Source organism: Capricornis sumatraensis, chromosome 18 (assembly GCF_032405125.1).
Source record: "Capricornis sumatraensis isolate serow.1 chromosome 18, serow.2, whole genome shotgun sequence".
Lineage (NCBI taxonomy): Eukaryota > Metazoa > Chordata > Mammalia > Artiodactyla > Bovidae > Capricornis > Capricornis sumatraensis.
In genome coordinates this window covers 40,181,310-40,201,513 of record NC_091086.1, presented here as the reverse complement: position 1 = coordinate 40,201,513, position 20,204 = coordinate 40,181,310, and the positions used below count along the sequence as shown (strand labels likewise).

General features: G+C 38.9%; 1 protein-coding gene across 1 annotated transcript in view; it reads right to left on the bottom strand.

Moving 5' to 3' along the window:
- MROH2B (maestro heat like repeat family member 2B) overlaps positions 1 to 20,204 on the bottom strand; it is a 75,817-nt gene that overhangs the window by 29,697 nt on the left and 25,916 nt on the right. Inside the window, exons 17-24 of the mRNA XM_068990520.1 lie at positions 19,821 to 19,864; positions 16,077 to 16,184; positions 12,700 to 12,816; positions 9,399 to 9,506; positions 8,690 to 8,842; positions 5,040 to 5,066; positions 3,645 to 3,764; positions 3,334 to 3,413 (exon numbers count right to left, since the gene is read on the bottom strand). Coding sequence (XP_068846621.1) covers positions 3,334 to 3,413; positions 3,645 to 3,764; positions 5,040 to 5,066; positions 8,690 to 8,842; positions 9,399 to 9,506; positions 12,700 to 12,816; positions 16,077 to 16,184; positions 19,821 to 19,864 — 757 coding nt within the window. The remainder of the gene's footprint in view (positions 1 to 3,333; positions 3,414 to 3,644; positions 3,765 to 5,039; positions 5,067 to 8,689; positions 8,843 to 9,398; positions 9,507 to 12,699; positions 12,817 to 16,076; positions 16,185 to 19,820; positions 19,865 to 20,204) is intronic.

Below are 20,204 nucleotides of genomic sequence, written 5' to 3'. Positions count from 1 at the left end.
GGAGGGTGATTAATAATTGAAGGTAACAATATGAGGCATATCTATGCATTAAGATATCAGGCAGTGATTAAAATATTTGTTACCTCAACATAATAAGGGCCATATATGAAAACCGTATAAGCTAACATCATGCTCAATGGTGAAAGACTGAAAACTTACCCTCTAAGATCAGGAACAAGACAAAGATGCTACTTCTATTTAACATAATACTGCAAGTCCCAGCCAGAGTAATAGATAAGAAAAATAAATAAAAACCATCCAGATTGGAAAGGTAAAGGAAAATTATCTCTGTTTGCAGATGACATGATCTTATATATAGAGAATCCTAAAACATCTACAAAAATATTATAACTAATGAACAAATTCTTCAAAGTTGCAGAATACAAAACTGGCACACAAAAATCACTTCCATTTTTATGCACTTAAAACAGTGAACCATCAAAAAAGAAGTTAGCAATTCCATTTACAATAGCATCAAAAGAATAAAATACTTAGAAATAAACTTAACCAAGAAGGTGAAAGGCTTGTACACCAACAAAACCACAAAATGATGCTGAAGGAAGTTAAGAAGACACAACTGAAGGGAAAGGTGTTTCATATTTAGATTGCAATACTTATGATTGTCAAGATGTCCCTCTAAAGCAGTCTGCAGATTTAATGCAATCCCTGTCAGAATCCCAATAATACTTTTTATAGAAAGAAAAATCCAGCCTAAAATTCACATGGAATCTCAAGGGACCTCAAATACCCAAAATTATTTTGAAAAGGAACAAAGTTTGGGATCTCACACTTTTTGGTTTCAAAACTTATTACAAAACCACTGTAATCGAAACAATATAGTACTGGCATAAACAAACAGACACACAAACCAGGGGAATACAATAGAGAGCCCAGAAATAAACTCTCGTGCATATGGTGAAATGATTTTCAACAAGTTCCAAGACCATTCAGAGGGGAATAATATTGTATTTGGCAATGATTACTTGGATATGACACTTAAAAGTACAAACAATGAAAGTACAAATAGACAAATGGGCCTACATCAAAATTAAAAATTTCTGTTCATAAAGGACACTAAGACAACCTATGCAATGAGAGAAAATATTTGCAAATCATATATGTGATAAGGGGTTAATAACCTTAGGCAATGGCAACCCACTCCAGTACTCTTGCCTGGAAAATCCCGTGGAAGGAGGAGCCTGGTAGGCTGTAGTCCATGGGGTTGCTAAGAGTTGGACACAACTGAGCGACTTCACTGTTACTTTTCAGGTTCATGCATTGGAGAAGGAAATGGCAACCCACTCCAGTGTTTTTGCCTTGAGAATCCCAGGGACAGGGGAGCCTGGTGGGCTTCTGTCTATGGGGTCGCACAGAGTCGGACACGACTGAGGTGACTTAGCAGTAGCAGCAGAATAGAAAGTATGAAAAGTATAAAAATATAAAGAACTACAACTCAACAAAAAAATAAAAAGAGAAAGAACTGAGACAAATGGACAAAGGATCAAATATTTTTCTCAAGAAGATACGCAAACAGGCAATAAGCCTATAAAAGGATGCTCAAAGTCATTAATCATTAGGGAAAGGCAACTCAGTGCTACAGTGGGACACCATCTGACACTCATTAGGATGGCTACTATAAAAACAAACAAACAAAAATCAGAAAGCGACGGCAAGGATTTGGAAAACTTAGGACACTTGTGTACTGTTGGTGAATATAAAATATATAGCCCTGCTATAAAAAGCAGTATGGTGGTTCCTCAAAAGATTAAAAACAAGCTTGCCATCTGATCCAACAGACTGACTCATGAGTATATGCCCCAAATAAATAAAAGCATGGTCTGGAAGAAATATCTATATACTTCTGCTCATAGCAGCATTATTTACAGTAGCCAAAATGTGAAAACCCCCCATCAGATGAGTGTCCAACAGATGAATGGATTAACCAAGTATAGTACACACATCAAGCAGAATATTGCTCTGCCTTCAAAAGGAATGAAATTCTGATACACCCTACAACATGAATGGACCTTGAGGACATTATTCTAAGGAAAACAGGTCAGGCATCAAAAGACAAATTACATGATGCTAGGGACATGAGTTACCAAAAGTATAAAATTCGCAGAGACGGAATATAGAGTAGTAGTTGCCAGGGCTGATGGAAGGAGGAAATGAAGAGTTGATTAATGGGTATAGCACTTCCATTTTGAACGATGAAAAGATTTCTGGAGATTGGTTGCACAATCATGTAAAAGTACCTAACACTACTGAACTGTACACTTAAAGATGGCTAAGATGATAAACATGTATATTTTACACAATAAAAAATTTAATGAAAAATGAATAATGTTTGTGAAGAATTGGTAATGACATGGGAATATTTAAGATGAGGGAAAAAACAGGATAAAAATTATATGCAAGAGAGATGTTATGGGGAGGGAGGTGGGAGGGGGGTTCATGTTTGGGAATGCATGCAAGAATTAAAGATTTTAAAATTAAAAAAAAATTATATGCAGAGCAGAATCTCAGCTCTATAATCAACATGGGCAATTAGGAATAAAGAACTGAAGAAAATATACCAAAATTTTGATAATAGGGTAGGGTTAGGTGTGATTTTTACTATTTTTAAAGACTTTCTGCAGTTTCCAAGTTTTAACAGTGAACTTCTATTTCTTTTACTGCAGGGGAAAATATTATTTTTAAAATGTGCTTAAAATTATCATTTTCTTCAGGCATAGTGCTGCTAACCAAACTTGGGTGTGATTAAGGCTTTCATAAGTTTTTATGGAAAGATTAAAATTTGCCTATAGGCCAAGAGAATTTATTTTTGCACAGAAATTTCAGTTCTCATATATCAATAAATCTGACTTTTATAAGCAGCTTGCTAGACCCTGTCAGTCATCAAATGATCAGGCTTTCAGTCAATTCTATCACTTTGGAAAAAGAAAGAGCTCCCATTTGAGATAACCTATTGATGAATTGGGCTTCCCAGGTGGCACTAGTGGTAAAAGAACCCACCTGCCAATGCAGGAGACATAAGAGACATGGGTTTGATCCCTGGGTCAGGAAGATCCCTTAGAGGAGGACATGGCAACCCACTCCAGTATTCTTACCTGGAGAATCCCATGGACAGAGGAACTCGGGGCCAATAGTCCACAGGGGCACACAGAGTCAGACATGACTGAAGCAACTTAGGTAACATGCACACATTGATGAACTGTGTCCTTTCTGTGATGGTGCGCTAGAGTCTGCACTGATCAATGTCAGTTGATCAGAATGAGTATATGGGGAGGAAATTTTTTTTTTTTCACTGAGAAGAAACAAAAAATTCTCTACCTGAGGTATCTGATGGCGATTAAGGCTTTCCACCGAATAGGGCTGGCCAAGGAATCCAGAGGCTCATCCCTGATGAAGTCCTGCAACACAGACAAGGCCGGTGAACCGTCTTAGGGAGGACTAGGGGAGTTTCTAGACGCATTGAGTGGAAGCCTCATTGGACTGTTGGGTGCCCTCAGGCAGAACCGTGGCAAAATTCTGTTCCTAAGGACTGGTGAGTTTTACCCACTTGAAAAAAAAAAAAAAAGACAACTTGCTCTCTTGGTGATTAACTTCTCAGGATCTTGCCCATGTCCTTCCTGCACACTCACCAGCATGTAACCCAGCAGCACCTCCTTGTAGGAGAACTTGAACTTCTCATCCTCAACATCCTGGACAGCAATACCAATCTCTGTGATACTTCTGGTAAAACTCATTTGCAGATCCATGTCCTAAAGGAAAATGACTCACAATGCAAGTCAGGGTCTTAGGTACCGCACCTAGTTCTACAAATGTTTGACCTATGGTTGAAATATGTACCCAGACAGCAGTGACACTGTGCTTCTTTTGCCAATTTCACCTTAGTCTCAGATCCGAGTTGCAGGGAAGTTGAGAAACTATGGTTTCTCAACCCCTGCCTCCACCATGGACTGAGGATTCTCTAGAACAGTGGTTTTCAAACATTTCTAATCAGAATCAAAATAGGAAACAGTTTATAAATTTACCTGATACTTATATGAACTATATAAATATATATATAAAATGCACATATAGTGTGATATTGGAGAAGACTCTTGAGAGTCCTTTGGACTGCAAGGAGATCCAACCAGTCAATCCTAAAGGAAATCAGTCCTGAATATTCATTGGGAGGACTGATGCTGAAGCCGAAGCACCAATACTTTGTCACCTGATGCGAAAAACTGACTCAATGGAAAAGACCCCAGTGCTGGGAAAGAGTGAAGGCAGGAGAAGGGGACGACAGAGCATGAGATGGTTGGATGGCATCACCGATGCGATGGACATGAGTTTGAGTAAGCTCCAGGAGTTGGTGATAGACAGGGAAGCCTGGCGTGCTGCAGTCCATGGGGTCACAAAGAGTTGGACATGACGGAGTGGCTGAACTAAACTGAATGCATGTATATAATACATAACTAAATGTAAAAAAAAAAGTTTTGTGATACTTATTGTTATATATAATCATTTTTCTTTCTTTTTATTTTTTAAATTATGAAAGTATGATAACACACTTACAGGAGACTTGGAAAATATAGGAGAAAGTTATATACAGTTTCACTATATATTACAATTATTTTTAAAGTAGAAAAATTATGATTTTTAGTTGGAGTTTCAATATCAAACTCTCAAAAATTATCTTCTATTCCTCTTTTTTTTATTACAAAAAATTTCTGGTTGTGATCTGTTAGACATATTAAACTGATTTCCTGATCTACTGGTGGGTCACGACCCACAGTTCTAAGAACACTGTTCTGGTTTACAGTCAACTTCCAAACCACCTAGAACCAAATACAGTTCCTTGTTCTGTCTTAAATTAGGCTTGGGAATCCTGACTTCAGAATTGGATTAATTAGTTAAATTTTGGGATTTTTTCCTGTGGAATCAAATCAAGAGAACATTTATGCTTATTGTACTTTCAGGGAGCATAATTTGTATTCAAATATATTTATACTCAAACACAGGTATTCAGGTATATCAAATATATCACCTACCTTGTTCACCACAGACATGCCCAGAACCTGAAAAAAAAAAGAAGGAAAGGCAGATACTAGAGCAGCAGTCAGAGTTCCTTCGCCCCAACCAAAGAACCACGCATCAACCTGAAGGACAACAGTGAGACAGGTGTGCAGCCTTTCCAAGTGGTGGGGGCCACCTCCCTCCCTCAGTTTCAAAGGGACACCTGTGTATTGCTGGATTCTTTGCCCTGGATGAATCATGACTAAGCTACAAAAGGCAGCACAAAGATCTCCAGCCTTTGGATTTCAGGCTTCTCAGTTTAAAAAGGCTCTATCAGACCTTGGTAAGAAAAAGGGCACAAAAGCTCTTGGAAGAAAGAGCAATAAAAACTTATAAAATGAAAGTTAATGGAGCAGCTGATTTTGGAACTGAGATATAGTCAGTTCTCTGACAATGCCTGTGTTGAAAATGCAAATTTGCTACAATGAAATTGATGTATGAGGGAATACTTCTAGCATATTCTGAATTTTGAGTTTGCTTATGTGCAGTTTTGTCTGTGAGTGCAAAAAGGTGAACCAGACGAACTGGGCCTGAGGAAGACTTGCACATACACCACAAACGTCATCAGCTGCCTCTGTTTACTGTGTGTGATGAGCTGCTCTCACCTAAATCTGGCATTACAGCTGTCTGTCGGATTTCAGATATCCCTCCTTCCCACCACCATTTCATAATAGCTCATAAATTGCGCAGTTGACTTCAGGGTTTTTTAAGGAAAATTTCCATCATTTTTTAGTAGTATTTATCTACTTCCTGTTTTTAAAATTTTGAAAATGAAATTGTTGTGTTTCTTTTTAAACTGTATCATGGATGGGGTTGTTGAATATTGTACCAGTCAGTCATCCCATTTCCCCCATAATCCCTGTGGTTTTTCCTGTATTGTCTTGCACAAAATTTGCATTTTAGCAGAGCTGACCTACCTTAAAGTGTAGTGATCCTTATCTAAAACATCTTTATCTCCTTTCTATTTTATTTTTACCATAACTTTCCTCAGTGATGGACTTAATAGTGATATAATATAAAATACCTTCTTAAACTATGTTTTCCGTTCTCATCATTATTTATAAAATTTTGGGTGTGTAGCATCAGAATCACATTTAGAATCTGTCCAAAATGACAGATTCAGTGATCCATCCTTGAAGACTGATTCATTGTTGTTGTTTAGTCACTAAGTCATGTCCAACTCTTTGCAACCCCATGGACTACAGCATGCCAGGCTTCCTGTCCTACACCATCTCCTGGAGTTTGCTCAGATTCTTGTCCATTGAGTCCATGATGCTATCTAACCATCTCATCCTTTGCTGCCTCCTTCTTTTGCCTTCATTCTTTCCCAACAACAGGGTCCTGGTCAATGAGTTGGCTCTTCACATCAGGTGACCAAAGTATTGGAGCTTCAGTTTCAGAATCAGTCCTTCCAATGAACATTCAAGACTGATTTCCCTTATGATTGACTGGTTTGATATCCTGTGGTCCAAGGGACTCTCAAGAGTCTTCTCCAACACCATAGTTCAAAAGCATCAATTCTTTAGTGCTCAGCTTTCTTTATGGTCCAACTCTCACATCCATACCTGACTGCTGGAAAATCCATAGCTTTGACTAGATGTACCTTTGTTGGCAAAGTAGTGTCTCTGCTTTTTAATATGCTGTCTAGGTTGGTCATACCTTTTCTTCCAAGGAGCAAATGTCTTTTAATTTCATGGCTACAGTCACCATCTGCAGTGATTTTGGAGCCCAAGAAAAGAAAGTCTCTCATTGTTTCCATTGTTTTCCCATCTATCTGCCATGAAGTGATGGGACCAGATGCCATGATCTTGAATGTTGAGTTTTAAGCCAGCTTTTTCATTCTCCTCTTTCACTTTCATCAAGAGGCTCTTTAGTTCTTCTTCACTTTCTGCCATAAGGGTGACATCATCTGCGTATCTGAGGTTATTGATATTTTCCTGGGAATCTTGATTCCAGCTTGTGCTTCATCCAGCCTGGCATTTCACGTGATGTACTCTGCATATAAGTTAAATAAGCAGGGTGACAATATACAGCCTTGCTTTACTCCTTTTCAATTTTGGAACCAGTATGTTGTTCCATGTCTAGTTCTAATGGTTGCTTCTTGACCTGCAAACAGGTTTCTTAGGAGGCAGGTCAAGTGGTCTGGTATTCCCATGTCTTGAAGAACTTTCCAAAATTTGTTGTGATCCACACAGTCAAAGGCTTTGGCATAGTCAATAAAGCAGATGTTTTTCTGGAATTCTCTTGCTTTCTCTATGATCCAACAGATGTTGGCAATTTGATCTCTGGTTCCTCTGCCTTTTTTGAATCCAGCTTGAATATCTGGAAGTTCTCAGTTCACATGCTGTTGAAGTCTGGCTTGGAGAATTTTGAGCATTACTTTACTAGCACGTGAGATGAGTGCAATTGTGCGATAGTTTGAACATTCTTTGGCATTGCCTTTCTTTGAGATTGGAATGAAAACTGACCTTTTCCAGTCCTGTGGCTACTGCTGAGTTTTCCAAATTTGCTGGCATATTGATGCAGCACTTTCACGGCATCATCTTTCAGGATTTGAAATAGCTCAACTGGAATTCCATCACCTCCACTAGCTTTGTTTATAGTGATGCTTCCTAAGGCCCACTTGACTTTTCATTCCGGGATGTCTGGCTCTAAGTGAGTGATAACACCATCCTGGTTATATGGGTTATGAGGATCTTTTTTGTATAGCTCTTCTGTGTATTCTTGCCACCTCTTCTTAATATCTTCAGCTTCTGTTAGTTCATACCATTTCTGTCCTTTATTGAGCCCATCTTTGCATGAAATGTTCCCTTGGTATCTCTAATTTTCTTGAAGACATCTCTAGTCTTTCCCTATCTACTGTTTTCCTCTATTTCTTTGCATTGATCACTTAGGAAGGCTTTATTATCTCTCCTTGTTATTCTTGGAACTCTGCCCAAGATTTTACAAAAGAAACAAATCACTCACCTCCATTTCATAATCAAATTTTCTCTTCCCATATGTTCTCACTTTGCAGACAAAGGTCCCTATAGTCAAAGCTATGGTTTTTCCAATAGTCATGTACAGATGTGAGAGCTGGACCATAAAGAAAGCTGAGAGCTGAAGAATTGCTGCTTTCTAACTGTGGTGCTGGAGAAGACTCTTGAGAGTCCCTTGGACTGAAGGATATCACACCAGTCAATCATAAAGGAAATCAGTCCTGAACGTTCACTGGAAGGACTGGTGCTGAAGCTGAAGCCCCAATACTTTGGTCATCTGCTGCGAAGAGCTGACTCATTGGAAAAGACCCTGATGTTGAGAAAGACTGAGGGCAAGAGGAGAAGGGGACAACAGAGGATGAGATGGTTGGATGGCATCATTGACTCAGTGCATATGAGTTTGAGTAAATTCTGGGAGATGATGAAGGACAGGGAAGCCTTGCCTGCTGCAATTCATGGGGTAGCAAAGAGTGGGACATGACTGAGTGACTGAGCAACAACAATATGTTCTTGTCTTCCAAATGTACCAGATCCTATCTTCCCTTTGGTCTGTATCCTTTGAGGATGAAGATTTTGAGGAGCTGAGCTCCTGTAATGTTTGGGAACCCCAGTCTTGGAAATTGAAGTAGCCTTATGTTGGCTATTACCCGAGAGCACTGGCCGTAGAGAAACAGGACTTGGGATACAATGTCCTGATCAAGCCTGGTTAGGAGTTGACTCTTGGGTGCATGGAGGGCCACAGCTCCATAGATTACCATGACATCAGTTTTGCTCAGGCTCTTTTTCCCAGAGAAAATACCCTGAAGAGGAGAAAAGAGAGACATGAAAAATGTGGCTGAAAGAGTTTCTTTTTCTCTCATGATTTTTCCTAATCCTATGGGCCACTATGGGAGTTAAGAAATGGGACTGGGATTATTAAAATGAGTCTGAAGCTGATGTGCTTGCTGATATCAATTTAAACACCCAGAATGGTGTGGTGGATCTACCAGGCTTTAATAGAGGTACTTGAGAGAGGGCTTGTATTCATTTTTACTCATTTATTCCCCTTCTTTAGGGGAAGCAGAGTGTATGCAATGGAAACTGTCCATGAGGCCTGAGGAGCCAGAAGAGGGATAAGACTAGACATACACAGAGCTCCTCAGGTCCTCCCAGGTCAGCATGACTGACAGGAAGTGGAAGAGACTTGTTATCTAGCTGGTCATTCTACAGGGCTTGGGCTCAGATGGTTCCAGCCTGGAATAAAGACCCGAGGATGGGAGCAAGTATGATATGGAGAAAGGATGTCTACTGATGGAGTCAGTGTCACTTGCCTTTGCAATGACCAAGGGCTTTGGAGGAGAAGGATATTCTTTTTACCTTACATCGATTCATGAAAAACTTTTCCCGATCTTGGAATGTTTTAAGAACTTTTAAGACAATTTCAAAGTGTTTCTCAGCACAGTGTCCTAAGATAGATGTTATTCCCTAAAATCAGAAAAGACAGGGCATTTTGATGCATCAGGAACTCTAGGTACTGGAAATATAGGAGTCAACAGAACACACCAAACTCCTCATCCTCTTGAGTGTAAAACCAGGGGAAGTCACAAGGAAGTGACATAAAGTGAACACGCAAATTCAGTAAGCCTATAAATATATAGTATGTCAAATGGTGATAAGTGTTGTAAGAAAAGAAGGAAAAAGGGTAGCTTCTATAAGTTGGGGGAGTTGGCAATACAAATAGAGTAGCCAGACAAGTTGTCAATAAAGGGAGACATGGAGAAGAGCTCTGAAATAAGCAAGAGAGTGAGCCAATGGACTTTCTGGAAATGAGAGTTCCAAACAGAGAGAGTATGTGCAAAGGTCCTGAGGTCCACCAAGGAGGGAAGATGGAACAAAAAAGTGCAAGATGAGGGCAGAGAGAAAGTGGGGGTTGGTCTGAGTAACGTCTTTTAGGCCACACTCCATACTTAGGATTTTTAATCTTAGACCAGTGGAAGCAAGTGGAGGTTTTCTTGAGCTGGAGTTGACTATTATTTCTACAGGATCACTCTCCTGCTGAAACTTTACCTTGAAAAGTGAAAGTGTTAGTTGCTAGTCCTGTCTAACTCTTTGTGACCCCATGGACTATAGCCCTCCAGGTTCCTCTGTCCCTGTGATTTCCCAGGCAAGAACACTGGAGTGGGTTTCTATTCCCTTCTCCAGGGGATCTTCCTGACCCAGGGATTGGACCCAGCTCTCCTGCATTGCAGGCAGATGTTTTACTGTCTGAGCCACCAGGGAAGCCCAAGGTTAACTTCACCCTTAGGTGGTTAAAATGTTGAAAGCTCCTGTTTCACACTCTGTTCATATTTCCCCCTTGCCCACATTCTTTCCACCTCACTTGCTTCAGGCTCACTTCACCACTGTAACTTCAAGCCAGTTTGTTAATGAGTCCTGATTTGTTTCATTTGGTTGCATAACCCTGCTAGAGCCAGAATGAGAATCCAGGGACTAGACTTCTGTCGTTAAGCTCTCAACCAGCACTGTCCTTAGATATCAGGTCTTCTAATCTCTGCTACCAGGAGATGCTTGGAAGAAATCTTTAAAGGCGGGTGGCCTGGTGTCTGTTCGCCTTAGTCATGGTTCCTTAGGTTCCTTTACATCCTAAGATGTAAACCTCTGTGTTTCTCCATCTCTGGGTCCTCTCACCCCACAGTGCTCTGTGTTTCTCCTCTCCTGACCCACCTTCCTAACTTCTTAACTTCCTCCCCAACTTTCCAGCGCTGACCTATGTCCCACTGTCTTTCTAACATCTGAGTCTGGAAAAACCCAGGCCCTGGATAAATCTGACTCTCATACTTGTCTATCACCTATTGCTACACCTCATTTGCTGGATGCCACCGGGGAAAAAAATGCCACCACTGAGAAAATTGCTGGAGTAGAAGATGATTTCAACTCCCCAAGGGGCCCTCAAATCTGCACACGTATCCTATTTGTTTTCTTTAATCTATTTTCTCTCTCCAGTTCCTCACAGTTGTAATTTCAGATCTTCTCTCCTGAAACTCCTTACTATGCATTTTCTATAAAAAAGAACTTTGAAGAGTCTATTTTCCTTTATCTTATTTGGAGGAACTTGAGGGATGCAGGCAATGTGTTGTTGAGGCAGGATTTGAATCCAGCTGGTCTGACAACAGAATCAGAGCCTAGGTGTCATCTGAGTGAGACAGTCACTCTTAGGAGAAGGAAGGCCAGCTGATCAGTGAGACTTAGAGAGTTATATATTAACTCCTCACCAACCCAGAGGCCATTTGCTAAGTGATCTGAGTGTGCAGGATACACTCAAGAACTTGAAGCAAAGTTAAGTAAAAGAGGAATCTGAGAAGCTTAAGTGGATGTCACAAAGTTCATCTTCTAAGGCTTGTGAATCCCTCAGAGTTTGAATGATGGCCATATGGTCTGCTTGGATCTAAAATAAACTTAGTTGTTTCCTAGCCCAGAGCAGAAATAAAAGGGCAAATAGAAAGGAAATAATGGTGCTAGGAACAATGTCAATGAGAAATAATTGAAGGCTGAATATCTGAGATGAGAAAAAGAATTAATGACAATATAAAGTCAGTTTTAAAAGTTCAGTAAGTATAGTGTTTTCTAGCTATTTACAATAGGGAAAGGACCCTAAACACCTGAGAATTTCTGAGATGGGTATATAAAAAGACAGACTATGATAATTTATTTTTTACTAGCTGGTCTTTTCTCCTGGGTGGTTTCTTTTCTTAAACAGACATCGTCTTTTTCTTCCACATTCACATATGCTCTCCAGCTTAGGCTAGGGTAGGGAATAGGCAAGAGCTCTTTGCAAAAGCTCTCCAGGTTATATTTTCTCTAGGAGGAAAACCAGTGATACATACCCTTACTTTCAGCTTACACATTTAATGATTTTGATGTTTACAATCATACCCTTATGTTACAAAGCCAAGGTCAAAATAGTTTTAAAATACTCTTGTTGAGTAGGAGTGACTGAAATTCATTTTTCACTATTTTCACAAATCTGATTAGATAATGAAGCACTGATTTCTAAATAGGGAAGCCTCAACCTAAATGTCCATCAACAGATGAATGGACAAAGAAGACGTGGTACACCTATATGATGGGATATTACTCAGCCATAAAAAGCAATGAGATTGGGTCATTTGTAGTGACATGGATAGACCTAGAGTCTGTCTACAGAGTAAAGGAAGTCAGAAAGATAAAAACGAATATCGCGTATATTTGGAATCTAGAAAAATGGTACAGAGGAACCTATTTGCAGAACAGAAATAGAAAACGCAGATGTAAAGAATATACTACCAGGTGTAAAATACACAGTTAGTAGGAAGCTGCTGTAAAACAAAAGACAGAGAGCTCAGCCCGGGAAGAACGGTGGGTGAGAGGGAGGCTCACGCGGGAGGGTATATATATGTATACATATAGTTGCTTCATACTGTTGTACAGCAGAAAATAACACATTGTAAAGCAATTATACTCTAATAATAATAAAAAAATAGGGAAGCCTCATTTTTCTGAAAAACTCTGTTGGACTATTTTGAATGTATGCATGGATAATTCTGGATAAGCAAGATATTAATGTAAGAACTGCCCGAGGTTTTCCAGAGGGAATTCATTATCATTGTCACGAGAGGAAATAGAGAGAAAGTGGTCCCACCTGTCGTTGGTCCCCCAGGTGGTGGGGAGCAGCCAGAAATTCCTTAACCTGTGAGCTGACAAAGTCCACATCTTGGCAGGATGCTAAGGTGGTTCCCAAGGCTTTCCAAAGAAATTTCTGGAAAACAAAGGAGAAGCAACAGAATGTTAAAAGTTGGAAAGCAAGACTGACAAAAAGTAGAAAGAGTGAAAATAGTCATTCAAAAAAGAAAGACACTGAGTTGACTTAGGACTGCTTGCTTATCAGGCACTTTCATGTACTGTCTCTTCTTCAGAGTGTTCCCTGCCCACAGGCTCTGTGCTGCCTGTGTCCTCCTGCCTTCCTCTTTGCCGTATGCCCTGCCATCATAATAATACATTTATTACCTACCGGGATTTTTAATTTTCTTATCATCTCTATGCTCAGAATTTCAGTTCTTGGTAGCAGAGGTTTTCACTGATTATCTATGTACAAATAAGTGTTAATAAGTTCTTATTGAATAAACATGCTCAAAGAAAATTGGGTTATTTTGAAGACAGTGCCATCTGATATTTTCAAACTTCACAGTATATTGACTTGGTTTATAGTTTAAGAGATTTAGCAGTAGTTTTGAAAGTAATACCTTGGCTTCTCTACCATTATCTCTCTCCAGAAGTGCTGTCAGACTGGTGTTAGGAATGAAGCAGAAAAGTCACATAAGAGCTTTCACATACACATTGTGTCTTCAGTAATGAACGCTGAGTAAATTGGGGAAGGAAAGCACCCAGTGGAGGAACACTGGTGATAGAGCATGTCAGGAATCATTCTGTGGCTTCCACCCCTCTAGAGGTGGTGAGAGTGTTGGATTCATTATGCCAGCCTTACGCTGGGCACTTCTGTAGTGTTGGGGTGGAGAAAAGGCAAGTAGGACAGACACTGCTTCCTGTCATCTTTCACTGGAGGCCATGTAGGGTTATTGACTAGGGGCAAGGGACAGCCCTGCAGTAGCTTGTGTTTGAAAATTACAGCACATGTCTGGCTGTAAATAGGTGTATGAACATGCAGGTATACAAAGCAATTTATACCAGACTGGCATCTTTTAATTTAGAATGTCCATCTGGTTACAGAAAGGAGAAAAATTGACCAGTTGGAAGTCTGCTCCAAAAACTCTGCAGAGCTCAAAAGATTGTAGCTCTTGAGTGGTCATTAGTGATCAGAAAGGATCTATGGCACAGGAGGAATGGAAAATCTAGGTGTAATAGATAAAGTCAAGTTAGTACATTCAGGAGAAATTGTACAGATTAATCTGACTGGGGGCCATGAGGCTATAAAACAGGTGGAACAGGCTAAGAGTAGACTTGATCAGAGTAAGAATCTGATGAGCGAGCATCCACTCATTCTCAGTTGTCTAGGCAAAAGATCCCCTGAGTAGGTCCAAAGCTGCTAGAGTCTATTTAGCTTCATTTTGGGAGAGGGCAGGAAAGAGTTGGGAAAATCTTGTGCTGCAGGAATATTGATTTGAGAAAGAAGGAAAATATATTATATTATAATATAGCTTCAGTGCCTCCCAGCACTGCTGACCTTTTGCCTATCTGCTGAAATTTGTCAGATTCAATGAATAGTGCATTCACACCTGGGGACTTGGTTAGGAATCCCAGATATCAGAAAGCCCGAACTGGGGGGAAATTGTGGTTGATCATAAAATAGCCATAATCTTTCTATCTCCCTTCTGTCCATGCTTCCCTGTTATGGAAGTTTGCGATTCCTATCAAGACAAGTCTGTTTCTCCATTCTTTGCATCTGGGCTTGCCTTGCAACTTGCTTTTGCCGCTGGAATGTGGTAGAAGTGATAGTATGCCCCTTTTGAGCTTAGACCTCAAGGATCTTGCACACATCATTGCCATGAGAGCAAGCCCCCGATAGCCTGCTGCAGCATGAGGGACTGCAAGGAGCAGAAACAAGCTGTCCTAGATAAGATCATCCCAGACCAGCCAATCCCCAGTACACCTCAGTGCAGCTAGTTGAGATCAGAAGAGTTCCCAATTGAGTCCAGCCCAAATTGTCAACCTGTGAAATCCAAAGTTTTTTAGGTGCCCTTTATTTTAAGTCATTAAGGTTGTCATGCTTTTAAAGCTACTTGGTACACTCCTAGTTTTCTGGTGTTAAGCATAATAGTTGAGAGCCATCGAGGCAGCTCATTGTTTGAATTGTTTTGTCTACTCACACCACCATTATCTTGAACTAATCTTGTGGGTTTGGGAGCCATTGGATGAATGGCATTACATAAGATGCAGAAGGGTGGTTTGTGTATAAGAAGATGAGACATTGCTCACCAAATCTTCCTGATGGGTGTGTCTGCAGGCTGGGTAGGCCAATTTGGAGAATCAGTACTCTGTACCAAATTAGAGAGTCAATCAATGAGAGGAATTTTGAAAATTACATAGAAGAGTTGCAGGTTGCTAATAATTTGTGGAAAGACACACTTAATCCTGGGAACACAATGACTTAGGAAATGGTTTTTTCCAGGAAATAATTTAGGATTTGAAAATGATGTAAGAGAGTTGTAGGTTGATAATATAGGATTTGTGGGAAGAAACACTCAATACTGGGAACATTTAATGACTGAGGAAATGTTTTTCCAGGGGAAAAAAAATTTCGGAATGATATAACCACAGTGATAACCATAATCTACTTTTTATTGAACACAGGCCACATGCCAGACACTTCACTAGGGTCTTTATATACTTTATCTCATCGAACCCTTATAACAATACGATCCTCAAAGAGAGATAAAAATTTCCATCTTATTGGTCAGTATACTGAGGCTCTGAAAAGGTTAAAAATTTTACCAAAAGCTGCATTTGTAGTTAAGTAGTAGAAACTGTGAATTCAAACTCCATTTGGAATGGACAGTTACAATGTGGAGGGTTTGGTAGAGGTCATGTGTAGAGAGAGGAATGAAAATTTGTAAATTTGTAAAAATGTAAATTTGAGTGCTCTGTGTTTTTTTTCTTTTCAATTAAAAAAAAAAAAAAAAGATAGATTATTTCCCGCAGCCAGTCTCACAAGAGTGGCCCAGTGGAATGGAAACTAAGACATAAACTGGCATTAAATCAGTGCTATGGTTAAGAGGCGGCTATTTGCTCTCCAGTTTTTTTTTTTTTTTTTTTTTTCCTTCTCTAGAACAGAACCTCCAAATTTTTGTCAGGCATGTATTTATCTTAAAGGCACTATACTCAGCAGTTTTCCTGGCAGATAAGCTGTGGCCCTGTAACTTTGGGTCAAATAAAGGTAAACAGAAGGCAGCATTTTCCTAACCACTTCTTCTTCCTTTGCATTGCACTGCAGACAAGATGGAACTTGCATCACAGTTTCTAGTCATAAATTAGAAGGCATGGTCTCTGAGCTGAGAAACCAACCTTCTCAACAGAGGTGTTGCTGTAACTGTCCATTTGCTGGTTGAAATCCCGACTCAGTTGAATGGTCCAGGATACATCACTGATCTTCCATAACGATTCTTTGAGCAACTGTTGTAGGAGGTAAAAATCAGATATGAATGTGACTGTTTAATGTGTTTCCTTGCTACTTTTCTGTTACAATATATTCTAGAAGTATAAATTGTATATTATATGGGATTATTCCTTTTCCCATAAAAACTTGATTACTTTGAAACTTTTCTTCTTATTTTAGAAGACATACTCTGTTTTGTTCTGAATTTCCAGTAAGAATCAGATCCACAGGAAGTGGAAGTTAACTCCAGGTAAGTGCCTTCTATTTTCCTTTTAAATAAAAATTGCTAAAAGACTTACAATAGAAAGTCTTCCAATCTGAAACTTAAATTGAAGTTAACAATTTTCAAGGTTTCAGTAGATCTGGAAAAACTCCATTTGTCAAAGTTAGTTTGTTTTATTATATACTAAGAAAAAGAGACATTTTTGGAATAGTGAATTAAAGGCCTTGAAGAACCAATTAGATGTACAAGCACAAGTTGCCAACTTCAACTGGAGTAATGAAATACTCCTCATTTCACCAATTATTTTGAGCCAGGGCCACAATCAGTCATCTGAACCCATGTCTTTCTTCATTGAACCATAAATGAAGAGGTGTTTTTGTCTTTTTGGATGGCAAAATCCATTGCAGTTTCTAAAATCTATGATTTCTCCTGTGTTTTCTCTATCTTAAGCTTAGAAAGAACACAGTGTCAAAATCATTGAAAAAGTTTGTGAACGTGCTTTCTTAATAAGAATTCATTCAACAGATCTTTTACAAAGTAAAAATTGTACAACCTTGGCATTATAAGGGAAGAAAGCACATGTAGACAGTTTTGGAAAAAGAAGCCAAGAAGTATACTCAAGATTGGAGAAAGGGAAAGTAATGTTCTCAAGGCTTCAAGAACTTTCCTTCCTAGTAAGAACAGTTATTTTAAAATGGTAAGTGGGGAAACAAGGTAGAAATTTCGACAGAGGGAGGGAGAGATAAAGGAACATAAATATAGGAGAAAGATAGATTCTGGACTTAAGGAACAGGAAGAATAGAGCTGTTGCTTTCAAACCTCATATTGGATAAGACTCATTTGTGGGTGTCATTAAGACCTGTAAGCTGTCAGGTACCCCCTCTTGGAGATTCTGATTCTAGAAGGGGGGTGTTAGGGGTAGAGGTGCTGTGGAGAGGTCACTGAAATATGACATTTTATAGAAATTACAGTTCACATGAAAAGATGCTCAGCATTGCTAATTGTTAGAGGAACACAAATCAACTCTAAATGTCCATCAACAGAGAAATGGATAAAAAAGATATGGTACCTATATACTGTGGAATATTACCCAGCCATAAAAAGGAATGAAACAATGCCATCTGTAGCAACATGATGCATCTAGAGATTATCATACTAAGTAAGTCAGAGAAAGAGAAATATCATGTGATATCACTTTTATGTAAGATATAATTTTTTTAAAAAGATACAAATGAAGTTATTTATAAAACAGAAGTAAACATAGATATCAAAAACAAACTTATGGTTACCAAAGGGAAACATAGGAAGGGGAGGGATAGATCAGGAGCTTGTGATGAACACAAGCACATCTACTGCATAAGATAGCCTACACGGGGGGCTTCCTAGTGGTGCTGGTGGTAAAGGACCTGCTCGCCAATGCAGGAGATGAAAGATATGTGGGTTTGATTCCTGGGCTGGGAAGACCCCTTGGAGGAGGGCGTGGCAACCCACTCCAGTATTCTTGCCTAGAAAATCCCATGGACAGAAGAGCCTGGCTGGCTATAGTCCATAGCATCACAAAGAGCTGGACACTACTGAATTGACAGCACAGCTAACAAGGACCTACAGCATAGCACAGGGAACTCATCCCAATATTCTGTGATAACTTACATGAGAAAATAATCCAAAAGTGAAAGAATACATGTGTATGTATAATTGAATCATTTTGCTGTATGCCTGAAACTCAAACAATATTGTCAATCAGCTGTACTCCAATAAAACTAAAATACTAAAAAAATCTAGCAAATTTTATAATCAAAATCCTAAAAAGTTATTTGATAGGTACTTTTTAAAATATAAATTTTAAAATCATTAAAAATACCCTTAGCTTACTTTTAAAAATACACCTTTTCTATAGTAAATAGTAATAAATACACCCCCTCAAAACTGCCCCCAAACAAAAACAAACTACAGTGAGGTACTACCTCACACTGATTAGAAGAGCCATCTTTAAAAAGTCTACAAATAACAAATGCTAGGGAGGGTGTGGAGAAAAGGGAACCTTCTTACATTCTTGGTGAGAATGCAAGTTGGTACAGCCCCTGTGGAAATCAGTAAGGAGGGTCCTCAGGAAAAAAAAAAAAAACAGGATTGCATTATGATACAGCAAGCCTGCTCCTGAACAAAACTATAATGCCAAAAGATACATGCAGCTCTATGTTCATAGCAGCACTATTCACAGTAGCCAAGTCACAGAAGCAATCTAAGTGTCCATAAATACATGAAAGGATAAAGAAGGTGTGTGTACAATGAAATACGACTCAGCTATATAAAAGAACAAAATAATGCCATTTACAGCAAGATGGATGTGAGTAGAGATTATCCTACTAAGTGACGTAAATCAGAAAAAGACAAATATCATATGGTATCACTTGTATGTGAAATCTAAACTATGACACAAGTGAGGCTATTTATGAAATAGAAACAGACTCTTGGATATGGAGACCAGACTGGTGGTTGCCCAGGGGGACGGGGAGAGGAAAAGGATGGAGTGGGAGGTTGGGATTAGCAAATGTAAGCTTTTATATATAGAATGGATAAACAACAAGGTCCTACTGTATAGTACAGAGAACTATGTTCAGTATCCTATGATTGACCATAATGGAAAAGAAAATTAATAAAGAATATATATGTATATATATAGGTATGTATAAGAGAATCACTTTGCTGTACAGCAGTAAATCAATAAATTCAATAAAAAAAATTAAGGAATAGTTAATTTCTATATAGGTGGTTTATGTTCTGAAACTCTGTTGGATTAAAAGCTTCCTGGCTGTGGGCTCCTTGATCTTTTGTGGACTCCTAAAACCAATGTGCTGTTTGTAATGCTAATGTCCAAGTCCTATCTTACAGTTTTGGGGATTTGACATTATGGCACTGTTGGCTGTCAAAGTCCAAAAAGTTATGGATGAGAGTAAGATTCTTTTCTGGAGAACGGATGCAACGTGGTCTTTTAGTGTTTAGACATCAGGAAAAAGATAATGAGAGGCAGATATAGGAGGAAATGGAGTTGTATTTAGGAGCAAAGAAATGGAAATTATGTTGATTTCTGTTTCTCTATATGAATGGTGAAAGAATGCAATTGCAAGAAGAGGAGAAAACTTAAAAATTAGATAAGATTTAAGAAAGAGGGAGAAAAATATTAGTAAGTGAAATCTTCAAAACTGTCCTAGATTCTGAACCAAATTGAAGACTAAAGACTGTTGTTCAAATTATGGTAATTTAAAGAGCACAATGTTGACACGATCACATTTAATAGTCTAACAATTTTCTCAAGAAAAGGAAATGCTGTTTCCTGCCCTTGGGAATTGAATTCTTTCTGGTCAAGGTGAGTAATTTCAGATGGTTTCATCACCCCATCATCAACAGTTGGTCTGGGAGCCATCTTTACCTGAAGCAGCATGGTCTCCCACAGCACGATACTAGTGTTCTTTCCTAGAAACAGAAATTGATGCAATAAGGAGAAAAAAAAAATTCAAGATGTACTTCTCCCTTGCCAGGTTCCCTCTGGATGCTAATGTTCCATTTTCAGTTTTCTCCCTACACAGGATGGTTATTTCCGATTAAAATTACTATGTTAGCAACCTTAAATTGCTAGTTCATGATAAAAAGCCAGGCTTTTTGCCAATTTCAACAGTACTTACTGAATGATAGTATTTTAATATTCTAGCATAGATGAATAGTAACATTTTAGAATAATACCAAAAGAAAACTTCTCTAAATACAAGAAAAAGACCAGATCACAAGTAAAAGTTCTTGCTAAGTATGTAACCCA